General features: G+C 38.1%; 1 protein-coding gene across 5 annotated transcripts in view; it reads right to left on the bottom strand.

Moving 5' to 3' along the window:
- The window catches only part of NEK11 (NIMA related kinase 11), an 82360-nt gene that overhangs the window by 8713 nt on the left and 46574 nt on the right, over window positions 1-27073 (bottom strand). For all 5 annotated transcript variants that reach the window (XM_063155772.1, XM_063155779.1, XM_063155784.1 and 2 more), the window contains 3 exons: window positions 17068-17192; window positions 11795-11855; window positions 5483-5579 (listed from right to left, as the gene is read on the bottom strand). In XM_063155772.1, the coding sequence (XP_063011842.1) occupies window positions 5483-5579; window positions 11795-11855; window positions 17068-17192 (283 nt within the window). The remainder of the gene's footprint in view (window positions 1-5482; window positions 5580-11794; window positions 11856-17067; window positions 17193-27073) is intronic.

Here is a 27073-nt window from a genome sequence, read left to right as displayed (position 1 = left end):
CTGAATGTTTTGAATGTTTGGGGCCACTTGACATTTTCAAATGAATAAGTCTATACTTAAAATTTTAGTTGTTTTGCTACTGAAATGCAATTTTCAAAGTGAATAGAGACTCTAGTGCTGAAGCAATCATAGCGTTAATGTCCACTTTAAAAAAAAAAGTCCTTAAAAATTCAGAATAACAGAATGACTCATGGATCTATGACATACAGTTCAACAGAGAAGCTGAAAAAAAATCTGTTTTCCTTACCTATCTAAGCAAATTCACAAAATATTACACATTGTTATGACCTGAGGTAATAGTAATGTGAGGTGATAGTGATTCAATTAATGTGAAAAACGGGCAAAAGATGAGAGTCCCAAAAAATGCATCAAACTTTAATTGTGCCCCAATACTCACTCACTCTAACTACCAAGTTTGTTCTCACTATTCATTTCAAAGTGCACCCTAACAAATGGAAAGCTGCTGAGAACTGCTGGAACCACAGTGTTGGCAGGTGGCAGGTTCTTCCCATCCCATGCAGGATGGAGAGGAGCAGTGTAGGAGACAAAGTGCCAACAGGAGAAGCAGCCCATTTTTGTCATGGAAAGGGGAGGACAGAGGGAAGAAGCTGAAGGAAGACCATGGGAAATGCCTGAGGAATTAGACCATCAGCTCTAACTTCAGCCTTGAGGCGTTCCTGCTGCTCCTGCTGTTTCTCCTACACTTCTGGGCAGCAGACACTGTCTCACTCACCTTCATCTCTTCTTTGGCAGGAGAAGCACAGGATTTGCCCATTCCCACTTTCTCTTTCAGTCATTGCCTTGGGACAACAATGACTCCTGAGCCAGGAGCACCCACTCACTTCTCTCTGACAGAAGCCAAGAACCAATATCCCAGCTTGGCCACACACAGGCAGGGTTCAATCTTTCAGTGTTCCTGCTGAGTTCACTGTACTCTCACTTGCTTGTAAAGCAAAGTGCAAACCCAAAATACTTTCTTCAAATTTGGGTCTGGAAAGTATTGAAAAGTATAAATGGTGCAATTATCTTAAAATAGATTTTCAGTAAAAGGAAGAGAAACTCATGGACTAAGATGTTTAAATTTTTTCCATAATGAACCCAGTAGATTTATTTGAGCCTAGCCTTTAAAAATGAGGTGTGAGAAACTGTGACAAGGAAAATGGATATGTAAATAAAATTTTGGCTTAGCCCATGAGATGCAGAAAACTATAGTCATGCTGTAAGATGCCTTAGGATCACCAGACAGAAATTATTACCTGAAAATGGAGTTGGACAGAACACTGGTGTGTGTAAGAGGAAATTCAATGCTCAAAAACATTTCATGATCAATATCTTCAAGAGTGCTCTATTCACCTGCAAGAAAGTGGTAGCTCAGACAGTGTCAATAAATTTCCTCACCAAATATGTCTTTTGTCTGTGAGAAGACATTCCTCAAGCTTGTTTACATCATGATACCATCAACATGACAGTCAATGACAATCAAAAGGTCACTGATAAGTTCTTAAATCAAAATCTTAAAAAACAATTAGCTTTTCTGTATTTGTTGCTTTTGTCTTCACTAAAGCTGCCCTCAATGACATAAATAACAAAACCAGTTTCAGTTGGCTCAGAAAGGTCCACTCTGTATAAATTGAAATACTACATCAAGTAAACACTTTCTTTACTGTAATTTTTTTTAATTGCACCAATAAATGTGCAAAAAGCCATCTGTACTTCTAGCATTTTAGGGCTACTTATCTCAAAGAACATCCAGTGCCTACTGAATGACCTCAAAATGACCTTTATTTCTGAATTTTTAAGATAAACAATGCATTTGATGGCAGCATCACAAGCACAAGAAGCATATATACATACTGCTCATGAGTCTAAACGAACAGTGCTATGAACATTCACAGGAGCAGAATAAAAATATCACCCAATGCTTTTTCTTCATGACTTCTGAAAGACTGCTTTACTTACACTCAGCAGGGGATGATGAAGTCTTTTTCCTGATCGTGGTATGCTGCTGCGCATAACACTTTGGGGACTGACTAAGAGGTGCACACTGCTGGGCTAAAGGATTTTAATTTACTTAAAATTTGGGCCAAAAAAGCCTTTTCCTTCTACTGCCATACATTTTATTGAATTCTAAAGTGCATATTAAAGTTCATGGCAATTAAAATGACTCATTGTAGATATTCATGGATATCTCCACAAAGGAGCACAAAACAATCTGAACCAAGTTTTTTGTATGGACCTCGGGGGGCAAAAAAATTAATAGGTGCTACTGCAATTTAATCTGACAGGGGAAAAATGCTTTGGCTTGAGGAATTGCTTCTGAAGAACAGTGTGGTTCTCTTCTGAGGTGCACAGTTGGAAAGTCTCTACGGGGGAACATCAGTGGAACAGTCTGAGAAGTTTGTCTTTAAGGACCTCTCCATGAAGATAACTTGGCTCTGGATAGCATGTGGCAGTAACGCTTCCCAGACTCGGCATGCACCAAGTTACCTCATGCCACCAAAGATGGGAACCACCACGAGATTTTGATGGTGGCCAGGACAGAAGATACCAGGAAATGGCTCCTCCCATTTCCTGCATCCAACATGATTCCTCAGTTTCAAAACCCAATACAAGGAATAAGAGTCTCACAGTCCAATTTCTATATTTGGTTGAATTGTCACTGCTGGGACACCAGGCTGGGAAGGAGCATAACAATAACCTTGAGCTAGTTCAAAAAATGAAGATTTCTTATCAGCACTGCAGATCCCAATATCCAAATGCTCAGCACTGAAGTGGAAAATTTTGTGGAGACAATTAATTCTGCTTGAAAGGTAAAGTTAAACCTCTGCTCTTATAAACTTCATAATGAATTCTGATACTAAATATAACAAAGTAGAAATTGTTGTCACTGGAGTTGGTGATTTTATCATGACTTTTACTGAGAGGACAGCAATTCACATTGATGCTGGATGCTATCAACTGGGACAGATAGTGCAATGGTAATTGGAAAGAAAAAGTCAGGGGAAATATTTAGGGGTTGTAGTGATAAAAAAGCCATTTCATTTCACTTAAAATAAGAGGAGACCAAGCACTCCTACCTACCACCTTCAAGAATATCAGTGGCTTCCTTCTATATTCCCATAAAGATTTTTAGCACACCTTTGCTCTCACATGAGTATCTTTGCCAAGTCCACCATAAGAATACAGTGGGAATCTCCTAAATTGATGCTCTGATACACAGCAAGTCAAAGAAGGCATTTAGTGAGTCATGCTGCAGTAACTCAAGCAATAAGCACATAACATCTTGTCAAGTGACTGCCTTGCTACAGCAGTTTGCTAGCCAGCATTATTCATGTGTCAATTGGAAATGGCTAAAAGGTGCTTTCACTGTTAAACTCTGTGTTATTTTAGATTAATTAACCATTTTATCAGAGCTACCGACACTTTCTGCCAGTAACATCATCTGTAATGCATGGGCACAAAGTTTCTTTATGAGCAGCTCATGACATAGGAGTCTCTCTCATCAGAACCTATTGTTCCTAACATCTGGAAATGGTACAAATCCCAATCCTTCATAGTCCTCTTTCTAGAGTGACTTGACACCCAAACAGATTTCATTGCACCTCCACATTATTGCCCCTGCTCTGCTCTCCTCTTTCCTTTTAGGAACTCCAGCTACTCAGTTTGTCTTAGTAAGACAAGTCCCCCACATTGTTTCCTTCATCAGAAGCTGGCATCTGGAAGACCTCTCCCCCAAAAGTCTGCCCCTATCCAAATAAAACTGAATAGCACAAGTCTAAATTATATTAGCCTCGCTTATGAGGCACTGTCACGTGAATGACATTCAAAAACCACATCATATGAAGTTTGCTGAAGGATGAGCAGAGAAGCTGTGGCTTTATGTACTGATTCATAGCCAGATGTGCTTCCTTCTCACCACTGAAAACCCCACTGTGCCCTGTGTGTAGACTGGCCATGGGTCAGGGATCTCCTTGACTATGCACATGCTGGGTACTGTGCTCATTGACTTGTTCCTTAACACTTAACAAGCAGTTAAGTCCTTTCTGACCTTTACATATTCAGAGAATGAAAAAATCATGCTATGTTTTGGAGAAAGGACAATAACGTGAGTCACAACAAACCATGAAAACCATGAAACATCACTAGAAAAAGAGAATTTGAAATAAGTGATCTAAACATACTTCAGCCCTAAAACCAATGACCACAAGGTCCAAATATTTTAATTTCTATCCAGAAACCATGAGAACACCAGGTGAAATCTCTAAGTTCAGTAGGCATTTTGACAAAAAATCTCACCTTGTAAGTAGCTGGGACAACATTATGCAGTAATTTCCAAGTAGTTTCCATGAAAAAAGAATGGAAAGCAGTACAAATGGAAGGCTGTGAGATCTTGGACTGATTGCACAGTAAGTGCTAAGCCATGAAGTGAAACCTCAGGAGCTGCTGAATCTTGAAATACTATAAAACTAAACAACTTCTATCAGGAGTAAATGTGATTGGTATTTTCCTGTAGTACATGGTGATTTGTTTTAAACAGCGATTGCTATCAATTCTGCTGGAATTGTACTCATTTTCTTCAGAGAGCTCACTTAAATAACTCTTAGCATCTACTGTTTGAACTTATTTGTATTCCAATAACATCCACCACATTATTGCCACTGTCCACCTACACAGGAGAAAAATTGCCCTTTTTTAAAGAGTTTATATTCTGAGAGCAGTTGAATCTTGCAACATTACAAGGAATATTTGATCTCAGAAATAATACACATCACTATGATTATCAGACTAGCACCTAAAAGAGGATGCAATCAATCTTGGAAGGCCAGAAATTACTGAGTCAAGATAAAGGCTCAAGATACATTAACCAGTACATTCTAGAAAGGAAGTGCAGATCTTCATTTTATTAAGACACTGAAACCTTTATAAATAAAGCTGGGATTTCAGCAATGCTGAAAATGAGTAGACAATGAGTTTCAAAGGGAACTGTCCATGTACTGCCCGCTGTCTCATTTGAAAATACCAGCCAACAGCAGCAATTTTGTTTGGTTTAGAACATCATATCACCATGGGGAATAAACCCACTTACTTTTCATTCCAGGCAAAAATGAATTGCAGGTGAGGGAGCAAACATCGTGGTAATGTGTAAATTTGCAGGTGATTTGTGGGCATGGGCTGTGCTAATAAAGAAAGTGAAATTCAGAATGACACTGACAGCAGGGAAGGCAACTGGATCCTGGAATGATGTCAGTGATTGTGCAGCTTACAAGAAAACAATCAGAAGTGAGGGTCAGTTTTCATCCTCTCTGGAGGCAAGCAGGCAAGTCTTTGAACATCTTGCTACAGCAGTTTGCTGTAGCAAGATGTTCAAAGCATCCGTTTATTTTTGTTGTTGGGATTTTTGGGTTTTATTTGCTGTGCTTTGCAGTTTTCCAAATCCATATTCCTTGCCTGCACATTGGTAACACGTAAATTTGCTACTTACTCCCTCATGCGTTTCAGCTTGGTCTCAGCCATTGTGCTGTTGAGAGCTCTGAATCCCTGGGGCTCCCCTGGAGACACTCTGGTGACAGTCCTCGAGCCTACAAATCAATGCACAGACACACAACCTTATTCACCTTCATCCCCCGAGCTCTATTGCAGAATCAAGGGCGGTCAGAAGGAGGAAGACTATTCCTGTTTCTCACAAGGCAGTGCCACATTAATTAAAGATGAATTAGATTATTAAATGTACATTAAGGGCAACTCCTTTCTGAGGGACAAGGCACCAGAACTGTAATAACAAGGAATACACAAGGAATTACAACAGAAAGGACAATCACTTCAGGAAGTTCTGGGATGAATAAATATCCAAAAAAATTATATTTGTTTAGACAATATGCATTTTCTTCCACTGTTTTTTTACTTATCTTTAAGAGCAAGAACATTCTTCCTAACAGGCAGGTCTCTCCTTGAGCTTGATCATTGCTGTAAACTGGAAATATTTCTCTTAAGACATCAGTTTCTCCTTCAGATAAAGGTACTCCTTTTATGTATTAAAAAATATATATATATATAAAAACATTCCTGTATTTGTAAATACATACGTATGTGTAAGAGATATATACATGCATAAACACACATGCCCACTCTTTCTGTTTGCAGGCCTTGTGAGCTGTTGCAATATTTCAGGACCTAGGGCTCACGTACCACTGAGGCACTTGTGCACAGGATCACAGAAGTGCTGAATCACAGAGGACTGTCAGGGTTATCAGCTCAAATATGCTGCAATTTCATGTAGTCATCCCATCATACAAGTCTGTGGTTTTCCTAAGAAATTTATGTACTTTTTGCCCTGACTGCTCCCATTGAAAGACAATTTCAAAGCCTCACTGGGAGCTAGTGGCTAAAATCTCTTATTTCCAGATAAAATTTCTTTGTCAAGCAGTTCATGCTCATTTTCCTCCTGTGCCAGTCCTTTCCCTTGGCTTATGCAGTTATTTCCTTCCCTTTTGCATACTCCTTTCATGTCACTGTCATATTTTCTGAAAAATCCCTTTGCCATGATTTCTTCTCCTGGGAAGCTGAAAAGCCTCAGAGAAAAATGGAAACCATAATTATCTGGTGGCTTCTCCTGTGTTTTGCTGCTTTGGAATGTGGTTTAGAGATTGTTTATCCAACATGTGACTTGTTTTGACTTAATGACTAATCACCATCTGGCTGTGTCGGGACTCTGGAGGAGGTCACGAGTTTTTAATTAGCATCTTGATAAGCCTTCTGTAAGTATCCTTTCTCTATTCTTTAGTATAGTTTTAGTATAGCATTCTTTATTGTAACATAATAAATAAAATAATAAATTAGCCTTCTAGGAACATGGAGTCAGATTCATCGAGTCCTCCTTCATCCTGGAGACCCAGCAAATACCACACCTTTCATTTCTTCATAATTGGAAAAAAAGATCCAATTTCAGCTTTCAATTTGTTAAGCTGAACAAAGCAGCTATGTTAGCCCCTTCTCACAAATTGTTTGGAACTAGGATTTCACTTCCCAAAAAAAGGAGATGTATCAGGGTGTAAATGTGTGGGCTGTGCCACACAGGACCCAAGTTCTGACCAGGCATGGGAGGGCTTTGCATAGGGCAGGAGCAAGCCAAAGGTCAAACACGTTAACACAATGTCTTGTCCAACTGAGCACACACTCCTCTCCTACCAGGGGTTTTTAGCTTGGACTCAGCTGGGGTTTGGCTTAGTTTGGATTGCATTAACAAGGATCACATGCAGCCAGAGGCAGCTTGCAGCTCCCTTCCCTCCATGAGCTGATATAGACACCCCCAGAGAACACCAAATGCTTCCCTGGAATGTGCAATCATGGCTCTCCCAACAGTTAAGCTCCTATGCCTGACATGATTCTAGACCCTGATCACATCCATCTGAATGCTGAGATTACAGCTTTCCATTGTGAATGTCCTGCTGAATCACTCACAGTGATTGGATTCAGAAGCTTGGAAGCACAGAAGAAATGGATTCCTGATTCTGCTAGCAGGATGGACAAACAATTGCACATTTAAAAACATACTCCTAGCTTATCTTACACCCAATAGCTAAGAGTTATCTGGTGCCTAAGTATTACAACTCAGGTATAGTTAATGTAGTTTAAAAGATGAAAAATGACAAGCCCAGCTCTTACTCGCAACCAATTATTTCACCCATTATTGCAAAAAGCATTTCCTGATCATTTACTGTAAGAGTGCACATGCATATCCATATGTTTTACATGGAGTCTGTAAGCATTCAACTCCTTCAGCAGCACTGGAAAATTGAGTTATCCTCAGGACAGCTCTTAGGAAATCCCAGGTGCTGCACAAAGCAGCGCTTGTGACTTAGTGGGCTCCTCTCACAGTTGGCACAGTATTAAGGTCCAGATGTTGGGCTTTGGTGCTTTGAAACCAATTAAAAATTGATGCCCTGAGCACCAGAGTCCTAAGGAAAATATAAACCTTGCAGTCTCTTAAAAAGGAGTACATTTAACCACAGGCACCAGATAAATTCTGGCATTATTATTATCACAGGATAGATCACCGTAGTAAAAGCTCAGCATATTCTTTCTGTGTAGTGAATTCAGTATATTTATTACTGCAATATTTCCTTCTCCTCTGACATTTCATCATTAAAAACATCCTTCTTTTTTGTTTTAGGTTTTGTTTTGGTTTTTTTTTCTCCCCTGGGATTTTTGGCTAAATAATTCAAATTTTGTCTACTTTACACATTGGCAGTTGGCCAAGAAAAACTTAGTCTCTATATCTTGCAAACTCTATATCTTTCTCTCCATTTAATATGATTTTTTAGCTACTGCAAGGCAGCACAGACTGAATATTTTAAGATGCTGCGAAGGTGTGGTTAGTAATTAAAAAATGAGTTCTCAATGAAGGCTGCTAACAGCTTGATACATTGGTGCTACAGCACACCTCAATAAATGTTGCTGGGATGATTCATAGCCATACCACTTCTACATCAAAGGTATTTTCTTAGAAGCAGTTACTTGATTAATAATGTATTTTGCACCCAGCTTCAGGCAGTTTGTGTACCCACATATCAACACACAACAAGGAACTAGGCTTCTTCAAAAAGTTACCAGATAATTATTTGCATTTTTTATCCAATGTATCATTCTTGATCCATTAAACAAAATCAAATGAAACAACAAGAGCACTGTCTTTTCAAAACCAGGTAGTGTGGCTTTCTAAATGTATTTCAAGGTCTCCCAATGTCTAACCCAGTATTGCAGAAACAACATAGGGCAAAGGGCAAAAGATCTTTGTCCTCTCAGGTGATAGAGCACCAGTTGGAGGTTTGCACTGAGGATCTGCAGAGAAAGGAATTTACTCACAGGTGCATTATCTGCTAAGAGTTTTCATAAATTATGGTCCAAAGGCATTCCTACAAACATTCCTGCTAATGACCAAAGAATAGGTGATACACATCTTCTGCATCTCTTCATAAGCTACGATGAGTTGTGAAGCTGTTATCTCCACTGAACCATAAACTTCTGTTTGTATTTCAGATTTCTTTTCCTTACCTTTCACTGCTACGTATGAGATCCTACAATGCCTTTTTGTACAAGATAGAAAAGTTTAGAAACAGATGTGTTTTCCAGATTCATAAACAATACAAAGTGACCCAACTGCCCCTAACCTTCTCTCCCTTTATGCCAGGCAAATTTAGTAAATTTTAAAATCATCTGCAGTTTTTTCTGTGATCCTCACAATTTTTCAATTTATCAGCACAGCCTATCTTATTTCAAACACTCTCCACATGGACTTTTATAGACAACACAAAAGCAATTGTGTACCACAAAAGCTCTTGTAGTTGGAGTGATTCTGGGACCTCTTGAGGAGAAAACTCAGCTACCTCCCAAGTCCTTTTATAAACACTGAGGTTTATACTAAACAAATTCCACATGTTGGAAAACAATTTATATTGACTGCATCCTTTTTATCACAGCCTTTGCTGACAAAAAAATGTTTAGCACTTTTCTTCTTGGTTATTCTCTAACAACCGCTTGGAATGACTCATAATCTTTAACAATGAAAGATGCTACAAGAAATTCTGTCCTGGCCAGATTCCTGCTTCCATTGCCCTATTATTGCCATGAAATCCACACTGTTTTCAGGAGTAGCCATTGCAATTCTGTTGCAGCTCTGTAGCCCAGCAATATGGTATTGCCACTGCTTGCCCCAGGCCACACACCTGGAACTGGGTCTGCAAGGCTTCAGGTTTGTCTGATCTTGGCTTGTCCTGACAGAAATTTTGATTGAAGTGCTTAAGCTATAGCAGCAGTTCTTTGAATTACTATGTAGTGGGCTGTTTTGTTTTATTTCCAGTTATTCTTGTAACATACAACCTGCATTTTTAGATGGATTAGTAGTATTCTGTGTAGAATGACATATTTATAACTAAATTCAATTAATGCAGAGAAATACAGGCCTGGTAAAACAGCAGATGACTTGAAAAGTGGGAACAGAAGATGAGATGCAAAGGATTACAGGCATGGGATGTCAAGAAGGGAGGCTCTGGCTAGCACTGGCAATGCCATGGGTAAAACTAATGTGCTATTGGTTAGTTAAAGAAATGCAGACATGGAAGGGGACACAACTAGCTTTAGGGTGAAAAAGACAGCAAGTATCTAACCCATGCAAATTGCACTATATATAGAAAATTTTGATGTAATGGGAATTTGGAGCCCAGTGAAGAATATGCAAGGTATAACTGAACATTAGCACACATAAAAATGATCCCCACTGCAGGTTTATATCTTGATTTTGGAAAAACTTAAAATAATGAAAGTTTAAACTTTCTAAGTGATACTGGGCATGCAAAGATAAAAGGGAACCTGGAGATTTGTCCCTTATTATCATTACACATATTTCTTTGGAGAAAATCATACCTAATTGCTGCCTAGTTTGAAAATAGCCTCTAAGTTTCATCACAGACTGGTTGAAAATTTTTTTAGTGATAAAAGTACAATTTATTCTTTAATCTTACAAATTTTAAAAAGTCATCTTTTTGTCCCTAATTCTGAAGGGAAAAGATTAAGATAAGGGAGTTTCTAATACTGTTTTTAAAATATCACTGTTTGTCTTAATATTCTTGTTTGTTCTCACAACCTTCAAGGCAATTCCTCTCTTTATTAAATGAAGGGATATTGAAGCACAGAGCAAAATTTTTTTCTTATTTCAACTTCTGCAAACCCATTGCAGACAGTGATGCTGCAAATGCATAAAAGAGTGCAGAATTTGGAGACAGGGGGTTCTCTGTAAGTGTGAAGAGAAACTGGATGTAAATGTTCCTTTCTTCAGTGCTGAGGGTCTCCTGGCATGGGACCCTGAAGGTGACCAGTGGCTACAAGACTATGATGGGAACAACTTTGATTACTCCTTTTCATCCTTCTTCTTTGGCTCTCTCTTCCCATCTGCCCAGGCTCACAAGCAGGGGTGAACCAGAGCTCAGCACTGGAAGAACCTCTGGAAGCAGCATGACTTCCTAGGAGTCTCCTGAGTTGTGGTTTTAGACAATCCCAAGTCAGGTTTATCCCAACTGAATGAGTGCAAACAAAGCAGCTAAACGAGGCTGCAGCTCCCATGGGAGCCTTTGGGAGCTCAGCTGGCCTTTTGTGCAGCTCACACTCAGGCTGCTGCTGGCACAGTCCCACCCGGTGGCTCTAAGGACAGCAACTGTGACGGCCATAGTAAATAGCCCTCTTTCTCATAAGTTTTCTTTTTAGCTTTTAAGTAGACCACAATGACCCAGGTTTTCCAGCCGTAAATCTATAGACAATATTTTGCCAGAGATTTTAGGATTAAATTATAGACTTAAATTCTCACTGTTTTCTTTGTATCTGGAATGAGATACTGTTACATAAATTATTATCCAAATTTTGATCATAATTTTAAAAACATTAAATATTTTAATTCATTTTCTCTTATTGTAACCAGGATTAATAACTGTAAAATAGCTTACACATCTTCAAATATTTTCCTCTGGAGAGAAAATGACAGTAGCCAAGTTTTTAGAAGTTTTTTTTATAACATTCTATACTTCTAACTATCATGCTTTATGGTTTTATTATTTTCAACAGAAGCACTTAACTATTTACGTCTTTTCTTTTGGTATAGTTACACTTCTTTGCAGTAGATTAAGGAAGTCATTTTCAACGGGACCACATTTTTTGAGTTATTTTGTTGCAAAATGGAAATAGTTGGACAGTGATGGATACAGACTGCTAATAACTGCTGCTATGTAAAGAAGATACATCATCTTACCCAATGAACTGCTATTCAGGACACTCTCCAAATACTCAACCATTGCCTCCATATCACTGTCCTGTGAATAAAAGAAATAGGAACAGCATTTGTGTGACCACAAACCTAAACACAAACACTATGTCCCAGAGGTACCATCCCACAAACATAGAAGATATCACATCAGTAAGTGTCAAGACTAAACGATAAAGAAGTTACATTGCTCAGGACATTTTCTATATCTTCTCCTGAAACATCAAACTTTGGAATGATGCAATAACCAAACAACAATTTAAGTCAGATTCCTTGCAGACCACAAGTGTTTAGAACAACTGTGCATGGAATTTAAAGGAGATATATTTACTGTGGAGGGTGGTGTGCAGTCTCTGAAAATATACCAGCATTTTATCATCAGTTAGTTCTGGAATATCTAAAACAATATTACATTGAAAAAGGCAAGTTTATACTTTTTAACTGTGCCAAAATTTTTATGCTTATGATAGCTGCCCACAGCAAATTAATACTTATATTTCATGTAATTGCATCCACTTACATGTCTAGTAACAACAACTAATTAAATTTTTTTTAATTAAGAAGAGATTATAACATTTTTTATATTTCAAGTGTTCTGCTACCAAACAGATGGCTGACAGTTTTGCCATGATATGCATATGAAATACTGTTTGTGTACACAGATGAAATTTACAGTTCTGGCCATTAAGCAATGATTGTTGTCCAGGAAGAACATCATAATTTTATGAAAGTCCAAGAAATACTTGGACTCTGAGTGTGTAGAAGCTGCTGCCATATCACATTTAAAAATACAGCATTTCTTGATATTTAAAACTGACAGTCAAAATCTCGACCTTGCTAAAAAATATGTCAAAAATATGTATTTTTAAAAAATATGTCAAAAAGATGTATTTTTTAAAAATAGTCAGCACTCTATGCCTTTAAGATTTAAAACAATGGAATAAAAACAAACACTATCGACCTCCACTTCTGTGAGGGACAACCTGTTTTATATTCTTCTGTGATTTTACTAAAATGCCCATTCTAAATTTCTCAACTTAGGAACTGCCAGTACACCTAAGCAAGACAGCATAAATTGTTGGCAATGACTTCCAGCTGGTTAGGGACCTTCTGGTGCAAGTGGGAGCTGTTATGGATGAGCATAAACTAACTATTCTTCACCCCAAATTGTTTCATGGCATTATATTTGAAACAGGCTCTGCTACTTTATCTGAGGTTTGCAAGACAGGAATCAGGTTCTTGGTTGGCCATTACAAAAGGTAACCCGCAAGCTCAGAGGTTCAAAGGAGCCTCTTTTCCCTTTTGGAGCAGCCTGTGGGGTCATGATTGGATCAAGTCAGCACAAGGGTTTCCAGTTCTGCAGCCAGGTAATGCCAGGGAATGCATTCATTATGTTAACATACACAGTACATACTGAATATTGAATTAAGACAGTATTACAGATATAATTTCTCTGTACTTCTAAAAAGAAAAAAGAACCATTAGGACTTCATTAAAAAGATTTCATTAAATCTTTTTCATTCAAAATGAAAAAGTTGTATTGATTTTCTGCTAATGTTACTTTATAATTATGTTTATTTTCATTATCACTAACAGCTAACCACAAATCTTTAGACAGATAGGCAAAACATAGTAAACAACCATATAAAACACTATTGCTTTAATAAAACATTTTTAAATAATTTTTTTATAGGATAAAGCCTGTAATTCCCAAACCTTTGACTTCTCTCAACAGGACATCATATTTACTCCAATTATAACAACAAAGCTGCTTTCTTCTCTTTATGCTGTAAGGCAAAAGATATATTTTCACCTCTTCATCACTCCTATCTTTTCCCCACTTGGGTTTAGCACTGGAGGAGGATTTAGCTGTTTCATTAAATGTATTTCTTTAATCTTTCTCTCTCTCTCTTTTTCTTTATTTTTTTTCCAGAGAAAGCAAAGCCCTACAGCAGGGACAAGAGCAAGGGACTGTGCCCAGAAGAGAGGCACACCCATGCACAAGGGCCAGTGTGGGTGAATGCTTGCACATTGCAGATTCAGAACAGTAACCCCATTTCTAACAGCCACAAGTCTGCCAAAACATATGTTATGAATCCAGTGGAGCATCTTAGGGGTCACAGCACACAGACCACTCAGAGCTGCTGGAGCTATGATAATTTATGTCAGCTGATTGTCTGGCTTGACAATCTCAGAAGCAGCTTGGAATTTGAAAACAGGAACCTACTGCATCACAGTAGTAGACTTTGTCATAGTGAAGAGGGTGAATTTGTTATTATGTTCATGAGAAAAACCACTAAGAGCATGGTGATGAACTGCAGCAAAGAGCATCCACCAGCATCCCAGCTAAATCAAAGCCAATGGAAGCTTCATTACGCACTAACTTTTCAAGATGAAACCTCTGTTAAACATCACAAATTAAAATGCATTTAAAAACAGTTTGCCATTATCTTTTATGATTTTCCCCTAATTAGAAATTGGTTCTCCCATTAAAAAACATGTGGAAAAGAACCACTGGCTTGAAGAGGTGGAGGTCTGGAAAGGTAATTGGCAAATTGCTGCTTGAAATCTGTCAATGTGCATTTCTGCTCCAAAAGAAAGGAACAAAGGACACTAAACTTCAGTGCTGGAAAATGTGTCTGAAATGAGATTGGCTGCACCAACATGAGGAAAAAAAAGCTGTCTCAGCTCCCACCCTAAACCTTTAAAATTAAAGTGTTTCAGTGCCTAACTCTACCTTCCTAAGCAGTCTTACATCCCACATGAGTCTGCTGCTTCTCAGTCTGTCTTGACATCTGTGAGAGCCTAATATAGCTTGAATAAATAGTTCATATCCCTTTCTACATCTTGCACCTTAATATGCTGTTCATAAAGATGACTTTTCTGACCCCATGCTACTGCATGAACATTGGAAATTTTTTTAATCCTTGTTTGAAATAATGGGGTCACCAGAGAGCACCACCAGGTGCAGCATTTCTGCCCTCTCTGCACAGAAGTAACTACTAAAGCAATCTTGGGATTGGAAATTTAAGAGATTTGCAGAAATTACCTTAGTAGCCTTTACTGTGTTGCTGTGGAATGACTTTTTAGCACACATCTCCAAAAGCTTGGTTTAAGGTATCTTTGAAGAAAGGGTTTAAGAGTATGAACACCATCAGAGAAATAGAAGTAGGAGTTTTGGTATTAAGTAAATAATGGCAGAGGCAAACCTCTGCTATTCTGGTAGGATTTGAAGCTTATTATTAATAGTGAGCATGATCCCACCTACCTCTGAGTGGGATTCATCTCACATAACCATTGATATCCAAAGAAAGATGTGGTGTGCATGCTAATAACTGTAAATCCCTTTATAATCACCAAAGAGAGACATCTCTGAGTATTGCATCCAACCTGAATTAGATGTTTACTCCCTAATAATGCTTGCTTACTTCCCCTCATGCCTTTCTGTTTGTTGAGTTCGGACAAAGGTGTTCAGATTTACACAGGTATGTTCAGTCTGCTTTCACTTCGGATTTACTGCAGAATTTTTCACTTGAGAAAACAAAAATTGCCTATTTTCACTTCCCAAAAAACAGAAAAGGTAATTGTGTCAATAGCCAGAAACATACTTATTCAATATCTTAAGGTGACAGAGACAATGGGGTGTCAGTGGGATGGCTCTTCCAGCCCACCATGCTGGTTCTTACTATGGGATTTTCAGTCAGTCCAACATGAGGGACTATTACAGCTCACATCTGAATGCCAACACCTAATTTATTCTGCATTACTGAGAAATCTATTTTTGTCTTCTGCCCTTCATTAATTCTAAGCAGCAGTCTGCCTGTTCAAAACCACTACTGATTGACACTTAATGATACCATCAATGAAAGTCGAATGAAAATTTCAAAAGACATTCTAAACAAGAAAAATTGTCTCGGAGTCTGATGAAAATGAGCAGTAATTTTGTTTTCAAGAGTACCTTGTGGTAGACTTTCTGGGCAATGGTTTCTTTGTATGTCTATGTGTTGTGGGTAAGCATAAATGCAGCAAACTTTAAAAAAGTATTGTCTAAGATAATTCGCTGTTTTGCAATTGAATAACAATTTCTTTACTATTGCACAATCTGCCCCTGAATTTTAAGGCATCCTGTGTGTTTAATCTGAAAGTTAGGGGGACATGTCTAGATTGAATGGATCTGTTTCTGAGTAAACTTCAAGTTTTACTTGTGGGACAATTTCAGGATCCCCTACTACTGTGGTAGAAGTAGAGTTCTGATTTCTCACACTTTATTTTTGCCTTAAAAACTACATCTCAAAGAAGCTATTAGTTCATATTTTTCAAAAACTACAAGTTATTTATAATTTAGTGAAGAGTATTAGTCTTCTTGGCTGGTTCCCTGGAATGCAGAAGACATCACACCCTGTTCTGCAAACTTTGCACATGATCACAGAATAAAGTTCCTGTTCCTAGGCAGAACCAGATAGTACCATTCAGAGGCACTGCAGGCCATGCTTGAACTGGAGGCCCACGGGAGAAATTGATAGTTCCTGAATGCCTTAGGAAGATCCATTTTCAGAACTGTCTCAGGCACTTAAATTTATTGATTTCACGGAAACTTGATCACTGGAGACAAGATTCCTCTCAGCTCATTCTGATCAGATCTAAATTAGGTGCCTTTTGCAATAATCTTCAACCTTCACACTGCAATCCCTGACTGTCTTGTGGCAGCCTTAACTGATAAAGCTGCTTTAAGCCTTTCAGCAATAAGTTTTCTCTTCACTGACACTTTCAGTGAGGTGGAAAAGTCTACAGATTTGCTGAACAAGTCTTGCAGCTGTTTAGGCTCATCATTCATCACACTGTCCTAGAAAATATGTCTAATATAGGCAGGAAGTAGAGGTGACTATCTTTGCTTGGGAATTAGAGCTGGAACTTAGATCTTATGCTTCAAGTATACTTTAAGCTTAAATTTAATTTAAATCACAGCTGGCATTTGAGAGGATCCCACTCTGAGTGTTTTAGAGTCACAAGAATGGTTTCTGGCAACGATCTACCTTAAGGCATTCATGGGATTATTACCTTTAATCTTGAAGGAATGCAAAAATCTTTCTCATCAATATCTTACAATACACATATAATTAATTCATGGTACTGATATATATACACACTCCTAAAAAATAAAAAATCAGCAATGCCAGTAGGACAAATTCTGGGAAGGAACTCAGTTTTCTCATGGAAAATGAGCATCAAGTGTAAACAGGGTTCTCAAAGGTCACATTTACCTGGTGATTTATCTTAGAGACTGTCCATGACAATTCTGCATCTTCCTCCTCTTCACTGTCTTCTGAACAGGATTCAAACTCATCTTTATAATATTCTTCTGCAATTTCTGGGTCTTCAGGGATCTCTAAAGGCAATAATGAGTTTATAGCATATATAGAGAAAAAAGAATGATCTGAAAAAGATATAACTGAACTTTATAGCACCAGTGTTATGTCAACAGCAATTCATTCTGTAATTGAAAGCAAAGGATAGGTTCTCAGAGTAAAATGTTGTCTTTAGTGACATGGTAAGCAGGGATAAAGCTGTCTCTGGCAAAGTGCAAATGCTCATCATGTGTGAATTAATGAACCTAAGGGATCTATATTGATATTGCACTGAAATCTCTAAAATATACAATAAATCAGGCTGGAAGGGACCTTATGGCATCATTAAGTCAAAGCAGGGCCAGTTTTGAATTGAATCCAGCTTTTGTGAGCTGAAATTATAACTCAGTTTTGTTTTCTCTAACACACATAACTTGGGGTGAATACAACTGCTAAGCTAAAATAGAAAATAGTATATATCAGGTACATGTTTGAAATATATGACAAATTAAATGTATATATTTTCCCAAACTTTCTTGAAGAAAAACTACAATAAAACAAAAGAAACTAGTATAAAATCAAGCAATGCCTACTTGGGTGTCATGCCCTCTCAATTTATTACCATCACAAGTTTTAGTACTAGCAGTGAGTGCAATATTAATGCAGCCAATGAGCCCATGAAGTACAATAATTGGTATTAAAACTCAACACATTCATCACAGCTTGAAAGACACTCCAGCCACCCTGCACTGGGTGAAATCCTTTGGCATCCCAGACTCTGTACAAAAGAATTAGTGAAACAGCTTGAAGTCTGATTGCATCTCCTTCAGGGGGATATTACTACAAGAAATGTTAGTTAAAGACAAAAAATATTTAATATTCAGCTGCCATAAATAATCACTGTCATTGTCATAATTTTAGCTAATGCTAATTTCAACCACTCTCTTCAATTAAGACTGCCCCTTTAGAGAAATAAGAACTATCTTCTATTTTACTACATTTAAATAAAGTTCAAACAATATGCCATAAAAATTATTAATCGATTTTTAAATTGTTTTACATGGATAAAAACCCAAAAGGATTCAAACAGGGAAACGCAATTAAAATCTATATAAAAGACATTTGAATTTGGGCAGGAGCAATAATTCTAATCCTTAAGGTGAAAGAAAGAGAACTCAGAAAAAATAGTGTAGCTATCTGCAGCATTAGATGGTTAAGCTCTCCTGTGGAGATATAAGATCTACTATCTATTGTCTCCAAAGTAATTTCAAAAATACTTCCTTTCTTTATAAACCTGATTTAGCTCCAAAATGGTGACACATTTTTACTCATGTTTCTGTTTTAAGATATTAATGGAAGCTGCATAAAAGCCCCATGCTCCACTGTCACAATTTCGAATCCTAATCCTTCCTATTTCTATTTTTCACCTTTCTTAGTTTGAAAAAACAAACAACTAATCAATACCTGAGTTTCCAGAAGAACATCCCCAATCCAAAAATATTTTCTCACAAAGAAAGCATTTATTTAATTGCCTGAATTCTACAAAGTGTCATTTGACAGAAAGTCCAGAACTTTATTAAAAAGAAAATCTTAAATATCATCCTTTCTACATGGAAAGAACACCCCAAAATTAAGATACATCTCCTTTTCCACATGAGGTGATCAATTTTTCTTTCTTGCAGAGAGGCTGTCATCCCAGTGATTAGGATAATTTTATTAGGTTCATCTGCATTCTGTCTACGTGCATGCACATACATATAAAACAGCCCATTTATTATGTTGTAATACAAACATCAGACTATGCTGGTGTTTTCTGAGTCATCTCCTCCCACATTCTGCATTTGTTTATTGCTGTACTAAAAAATGCAAGCCTCCCCTTTCCAACCAAACAAGGTATCAAAATCAGTCTTTTTACTCATCACTGTAACTTTAAAATGTCTGCTCTGGCTGCTGTAAACTCTATTCTTTGTGAGCAGCCCATGGCCATAGAAAACTGGTGATGCCCCTGAACTATGCAGAGAGGCTGGCAGTGGCTTCATTCCACTTCCATGACAGCCTTTGCATCCTTGTTGGAATTATTCACCTCACCATTTGTGAAATTGGTTTGACAGCTGTTCATAGGCAGCCAGTTAATCTGAGCTTAGTAATACAATTTGAAATGCTAGCTCAGATGCTGGAGATGTCCCAGGGTGTACAAGTTTACTGGCCCCAATTCAGAAACCAATTCCAAGTGGCTTTTCTGAAAGAAAATAGCATGTCCAGTGCAGGGGAATTTGGCATTTACCTAATCGAAGTTCTTAAAACTTTTTGGTTTTATGACTGGCATCTTGAAAGAAGGAGCCTTCAAAGCATTTACACATTTATTTAAACTGTTCCCATATAACAAATCTTTGAATCTTAGCAAAGTAGAGCCAGCTCCCAGTCCTCCATGTATTATAGATGCACAAGACATCTCCGGTTCTCTGCAGAATTAGCTGAGTACAGAACAGCTTATTGAGCTGAGACCCAGGATCAGACCAATTTCAGGAACAGATCAGGTGGATTTGGCACAGCAGACACCATAAATCAGCCTGGCAAGCTGTACCTGTGCTGGCCTAGTGAGTTGCTATTTTCAGCTCAGGACAGGCACTGTCAGGGGAGTTCAGGCCCCACAGGCTTCCATTTCCATGTCTGCAGTCCATCCTCTGGAATATTTGCTATCTGAGTCTTCCCGTAATTCCACGTGATTTCACATACACCTCCAATTTCCACAAACCAGGCGACAAAAGGCTGGTTACTGCTCCCATTCCTAAACATTACTAGTGAAGTTGCACACTTAGTAATGTAATGCAGAAGAAAATTCTTTGGTTTGTGCTTTCAGAGAAGTATTTTTAATAAAAAGGTTGCTCTTTGGGCTAGGCTGTTTGACCACTGCAAAGCCTAGCATGGACGCTGGTGACAGGACCATGACCCTGCCCCTTTGTTCTGACAAATAAAATGGAAATTCAGCTTATTTGTGCCTGGGAGGTACTTGGGTAAAGAAGTGGTGCTAGCGAGGGCAATGCCAAGACTATTGTGCTGAAAGAGGAAACAAAACTGCTGCTGCAGAACCCAGGGGATCCCACCTCTGTTTTGACAGCTGGACTGGCATCCAGCTGAGCATCTCTGATACAGCATCCTTACATTCTCCATAGGGAGCACAGGGAAGGGTCTGTGGAGCTGCTTCTGCCCCCTCACACCCTCACATCTCTCAGCTGGTCTCTGAAAGCACCTTGTGCTTTATCCAGCTGTGAGTATTGCACCAAGGCCAGGCACAACAGCTTTTATTTGCTTACAAAGCACTGAATTCAAAACAAACTCAGCTGTTGCTTTGGTATTGCTAAATGGTTTAGGCATAGCATTGAGACACTTGATACTTGCTGTTAGATATTCAAAAGAAAACAAACTTCGAATAAAATCATTCCTCTACAGATCTCTTTCTATACAGTAACATGATGCTAATAGTGGAATGAAGGGTAAAAACCCATTATCAAAAAAAAAAAACATAAAAGCCTGGCTACTTCCCAAGAAGACAAGCTAAACGTAAAACAGAGGAATGTGATACTTGTAATATTTTGCTTAAATCCACCAGAGCTTGTTTCAGGTAGCATGGTAACCAGCAACAACAATTTTCTCCAAAGAGATGAAAATACTTTGATAAATATATTTAATTTTCTTCTGCCTGAAACTCATACTTGTCATTGTTGCATTGATGTAGTATTCCCACAGTCCAGAGCATGCAGAAGACAATAAGGGAGACCCCTTTTATAAAAAGGAAAAAAACAAAAACAGTAAAAGGAAAAAAGAAAACAGAATGGTGCAACATATGTAAATTTTCACCGTTTGTATTAACAGTAACAGAGTCACACTTGACTCTTAAGGACTGTTTTACTTTTTGATCCAAAGGCTTCATTGCACCTCTGGAAAAAGACAGATTTGCACAGTTGCCATATTCCTACCTTAAGGAAAAAGTTGCTACATTTTCATTTTGTTACACTCCTCAGTTTGCACAGTATCACACAGAGGAAAGCCAGGAGCAAATCACTCAGCTGCTGTGACACACACTGCCATGAGACACAATGGACTCCTAAGATGGTGACATGAACCAGGACACCAGGAATTGATGTTACCACACCTCTGCTACCACAGACGGACACAGAGAACTCAGAAAATTGAGACACAGGGCCAGGACAAAGGTCCTGGCAGGACCCCTTCAGTACCACAAAGGTGCCCTTGATCCTTTCCTTTCTGTGGAAATGCATCAGCAAACTCCAGTTTGATCCCATACGAGCAGGTGTTACCTACTGGAGCAGATGCCACAGTGGCACCAAGCTGGGTGCAAGAAGGGGCTGTGGGAGCAGGGTCCCTTCAGCCCTGAGAAGGGAAAGCAAAGGGGAAACATTCCTGCTCAGAGGTTAAAAGGAAGATCTGATGAGAGGATAAAAGGAAGACGGAGCCTGTCTCTTCACAGAGCTGAACGGCGATTGGACAAGACACAACAAACATCTGGAACATCCTAAATTCCAATTTGACATCATGAAAAAAAAAAAAAAGAAAAGGAGTGTGATCAAATACTGGAACAGGGCTTAAAGAAGCTTCAAGAGGTCAATCATTGGAGGTGTTCAAAACTTGATCAGACACATCTAAATAGCCTGATCTGAAAAGAATGACTTTGAGTGGGGGGTTTGACTAGGCTGCCAGGGGTTCTTTCCAACCTAATTTATTTTATAATGCTGTGGTTGTTTGATTCCCCACAAACAGTTCAGAATCTCCCCAGATCTATTTGTCTGTGCACACATATTTAACATACACACTAAATAAGCTAAGCAGAAACTTAGAAGCTGGCAAGAGGAGCTGGTGCTCAGGACTAGGCAGCTCTCTTCACAGAGAGCTGTGCATCACTTATCACAGAGGGAGAAAACAGAAAGGGATTTCTGCCTTCAAGGAAGAAAACATAAGGAGCTGAAGCATGGTCAGTAGGAGAAATGCTTGAAAGACAGAGACATGTTTCCCTGAGCTACATCATCCTGAGTGAGAAATTCTACCACAAAGGAGATGAAGGGCTCTGTGACACTCTGCAGCTCAGGACAATATCCATATGATTAGAAAAAATAAAATAACTTCTTAATTTAATCTAAGCTCAGTCAGATTGGCTTGGTCAGTTTCAGGTGGGGTTTTTTTCCCCTGTGCAAGACAAAACCCTTCGACTTTAAAAGTTTCAGTCAAAGAAAATCACCATCCTTTGGTCAGGTATAGATGATAAATGCATTTTCAAGCTCTGAAGATTCATTGTTCAGAAAGACAGTGGAATCTTTTTGTCCATCTCTTCTAAACTAGGCAGAAACAGACTCTCAGAAGATACATTTAAGAAATTAACTAGGAGATGTGCAGGATTTTTGTGCCCATGAAAGTTCTGTACAATCCTTCTGGAGAAGCACTAAAGGACTATGAAATTATTAAATGAATCATCTTCTGACATGGCCATGAGCAGCTTTACATTAAGTAAAATGAGTTCTCCTAAATGAGAACTAGAAATATAACCAAATTTAAACAGTAATATTTTATAATTCTCCTCTTTGCATTTTAAAAAAAGTTAAAAAGCTTCAATTATTTTATGGGTGTCACTGAATGAAGAACTACCTATTATGAAATGGCTGGAAAAAGAGATACAGAGGGGATAAATCAGAGTGGCCTCATGGAAATCATCTACTACTTGATGTTAGAAAGAAAGTAGCAAGTTTCAAATGTTTATCCAAGGAAAAATTACCTTTTTTTTAACCAAAATTAAATTTCTAAGAGAAATATTTTATTTGAAGGACACAGTTTTTTCCCCTAAACATGCCACTACCTGGTATTTTTTCAGTAAGTAAAGAGACAGAGCATGAGAGGAAAAAAGAAGACCTTAAAAGGAGTGGTTAACAAAAAATGAACAGCAAGAAGGAAGAATTTAATCCCTTTTTCCCCTAGTTTTCTGAATAATTTGTTTTTTCTTCTGATTTCCTAGTTGTCACATACACAGAAATGGGAGCTCTGGTAGGCAGTGACAATGAAGACAAAGCCATGCTGCCTTTCAGACATGGTATAAAGATCAGCAAAGCCAAAAATCTTACAAATATTCAGAAATCTTTTTAGCAATGATGGGTGAATAAAGAGAAAGAGCAGCATAGTGATTTAGTCAATAGCAAGGATCATTTAGTGAGGTTTGGAAGCCATTTCATTTATGCCTAAGAGTCCTTATCAGTTTAAAAGTTGCCCTACTACTTGCACTGCTTCCAGCAGGAACAGACCAAGAGATCTAAATTGAAGGAAAAGTGACCCAATGACATCAACTTAAAAACTCTCTTACTCCCTGAGTTATTTTAAACTTTTTTTATCAGTCAAAGCATACTTTCCAATAAAAACTCAGATTTCCTCCTGAATCTGGCAGATGCTGACCTCCTGACACTTTCCCTTTCAGTCTGACAAGAGTGTTGGGAAGGAAAAAGTCCACATGTTAACACAAAATCTGCCCCTTAAGAGACTCACTTCCTTCTCCCTGAGATTTGGTTCAAGAAGGCCATGATTAAGATTTAAATTGAGGCCATTTTCACAACCAGAAGTCACAGAAAGAGAAGAAAACAAATGGAAACAACCTTGGTGTAAGCAGTTGTGCACACAAGAATCTGGATGTAGTAAAGATGCAAAATGCATTTTACTTAGATATAAGCAATAATATAAGTTATATGTTGAACAAGTAAGAAAAACAAGCAAATGATTGTAACCAAGCAAAAAGGTGCTAAGCCCTTATACACCTAAATGAAATTCACTTGTGAAAGCACATATTTAAAAGAACACAGGGGCACACTTAGCTCTGTGAAGCAGAAAATACAGCAGGAGAATTCCACCAAGATCTTCACTGCTGTCACCTTCTCATTCCCTCCACCCAGTTGTCTGACAGCCACATGCAGTGAAAGCTAAACTGGCAGAATAGACAAACTAATTCAGCACTTACAGTTTCTTTCACAGCAAATTCTTCCTCACTTGGAATTGCCTCCAGTTTCTTGCATCACCATATAATTTGTCTCAGCTCCCCAGAAATGACCTCTAGCTGGTTATCTAAGCTATAAAACTCTAACTGGGGCTGGACTGGGAGTCCTTATAAAATGTTTTTCAACACCATCCTATTCACTGATGCTTTGTTTGCAGCAAAAGCCTGGTGCATCTTTATTTACATCAGGTAAGCCTCATGCCTAATGTGCAGCACAAAGCTATGTTGCTGTGCATGTAGGACAACTTGGAATAGAAACTAGCATCTTTCTAAGGAAGATTTAAAAGACTGAAATTATCTGGAAGTATCTGCTATAGAATCCAGTATGCAGTATTATTTTAGTGCATTTGCTTCTAATTGCTTCCTAAATTCACAGAGGGTTTCATAAATGTTTTTTAACATAATACTTTGGAAGGAGTGAAGGGAATTCCTGTGCCATTTTTAAAAAGACCAGGACAGAATAATTTTAACTGTAGTCATTGACCAAGGTGAATTTTGAAATAGACTCTCTTTATCAATGCCAAAATAAACCAGTCTAAAAAATAGATTAGGAAAAAAGCAGGAGCTGTACAGTAACATAATTTGCTCTCCCCACATTGAAAGTGTTTGGGTTTTTTTACATAACTGCTGTGTAAAGACTTCACTCTTGCAAGCTCCCCTCTGCGAATCTGCAAGTGCAAGTCTTCTTGTAGGAAGTAAGCTACGAATTTTTGTGAAGCTATGAAAATATTTTAGTAGCTAGGCATGTTGAAAAGTAGATAGATTTGGAAAAGATTTCCTGAGGAGCTCTGGGCTACAGTTCAACTCCTCCTCTCCAAAGGCAATACTTCAAGGGAAGAACCTCTTAAATAAGAACAATAATGTTTTAGTCAATGATAAAAAAGAAAAAAAAAAAAAAGCAGTGATTAAATTTTCACTTTCTGGGTAAAACTGGCAAACTTCATTAAACCTTGATTTTGCTATAACAAAGCAGATTTAGTATTGCTTTAATTGAATCTGGGACAAGTTGGGCTCAGTGTGAAACCGAGCAATGAAAACAAGAGACAGATGAGGAGGTCAGAGGAGCACACTACACCCTCAGATCCTGCAAGAGTCTCAGGAGTTTGTCACCCCATGTTCCAAGGACAAGTGTAGGACTGGGAACTGCAAATGCCAGAACTAAACCAGCGAGTTTCTCCCCACAAGCATCCCACGCTATCATTGCTGCAAGTCAGGGAATAAGCCTTAGGATCCTGGAAGTAGGGTAATCACAAGGAAGAGAAGACCAATGGTTAACCACAGCAGAACTCACAGCAATTCTGTCCTCTTAATTGAGACAAGATTTCCTGGTTAAAAACGATAATGTAAAAATGATAATGTAACAAGAATAATGCAGAAAGGTGCTTAATGTCATTTATTCTAAGTACTATTCTGCTTTGTTTTTACTTGCCAGACTGATAAACAAGACAAGACTTGATTTTCCTTAAAGCCTTTGAGCAATGTGATCACTTGTATGGTCATCTTAAAGTGTGTTACTCAGTTACCCATGAGTATGAACAAGCACAATTTTACAGGCACCAAAACAAAGGTGTGCGTACAAAGATGCTGGAAGATCTTCTCACAAATATTACAGGTTTTTAACCTTCCAAGATTTACAAAACTACCTTGAAAATCCTTCAACACAGTTTGTAAAAAAAACAGGCTAGGGAAAAAGAAGAGCATTTTATAATGCGTGAACATTTCCTATTTGAGGGCCAGCTGAACTTTGCCCACTTGAAAATCAAAGCAATATATCCATAACTTAAAACTAGCCATGGAGACACAGGAATAATGCACACAATTACAGTAACTAACTTAGCTATTTTGAAACTGTAACGAAATCAGGGGTTTGCCAGGTGTAATGTATTACAAAATATTAAGCTAATGAATTCAACAAATTATAATCTTTGCAGTACACAGAAATAAAAAAAAAATATAATAGAGATCAGAGAGATCATATAATATATCCCTTTATTCATATGGCTTTAATTTGATACTTTGTTTTTCTGCACAAAGAATTTAAATACCACAAGTATTTAACTGAAGCTATTCTCCTCTTTTAACTTGACCCCTTCCCACACAAAAAACATGTTTATTAACTGCAGTAGCAGTTTATGAAGAGTTGGGAGTCTTACAAAAATGGATGTGAACACAACGGAAGCCCCAGCTGGCAATACAAAAATGCAGGATATAATATTTTATTAGTGCCCCTTATGTCCAGTGTTGTTCTGCTTTGGCTTTCTTTCATTCCAGACAATGAAACGGTACAATAAAGACAAGCCCTTAAAAATACAGATATGTATATAATTTCTTGAATACCTTTTAAAAAAAATAAATCCTCTCCACCTTTGTTTACCGTGTCTCATCAGCTGTGAGATTGATATGACTATAAAGTGGCAATTTTAGCCACAAATGCCAGTGCATAGTTTTAAGTTTTCATGCTTGTTAGAGTGTGGCTTGTGGAATTTAACTCTCCTTATGGTTCCTGTAAAAGGTCTGGGCCTTTGGTAGCTTTGTATCCAGTTTATCTTTCAACTGAAAACGCTGATCCAAACCAGGAGGATCAACAATGATCATAAGGACATGGCAGATTTGTTGCATCTGGAATTGCACTGAATTATCCTGAAGCACTTTTAGATACAGCTTATGATTTTGTAGCCAATTTCAAGGCAAGTTCTACTGTAGAAATTGAATCAGAAACCCTGAACCTTTAGCTATTACTGATGTATAACAGGATTATGCCTTGCTCTTCATGCTATTTTCAGCTGCAAAGACTCAGCTCCTCAACTTAGAGGATTTTCTATCTAGTAAACTAAGAAATTTCTGATATTCCACACTACTTTCCCACATAGGTGGGTG

Source organism: Melospiza melodia, chromosome 1 (assembly GCF_035770615.1).
Source record: "Melospiza melodia melodia isolate bMelMel2 chromosome 1, bMelMel2.pri, whole genome shotgun sequence".
NCBI lineage: Eukaryota > Metazoa > Chordata > Aves > Passeriformes > Passerellidae > Melospiza > Melospiza melodia.
The sequence above is the reverse complement of the archived record's forward strand: the minus strand, read 5'-3'. Positions and strand labels throughout refer to the sequence as shown.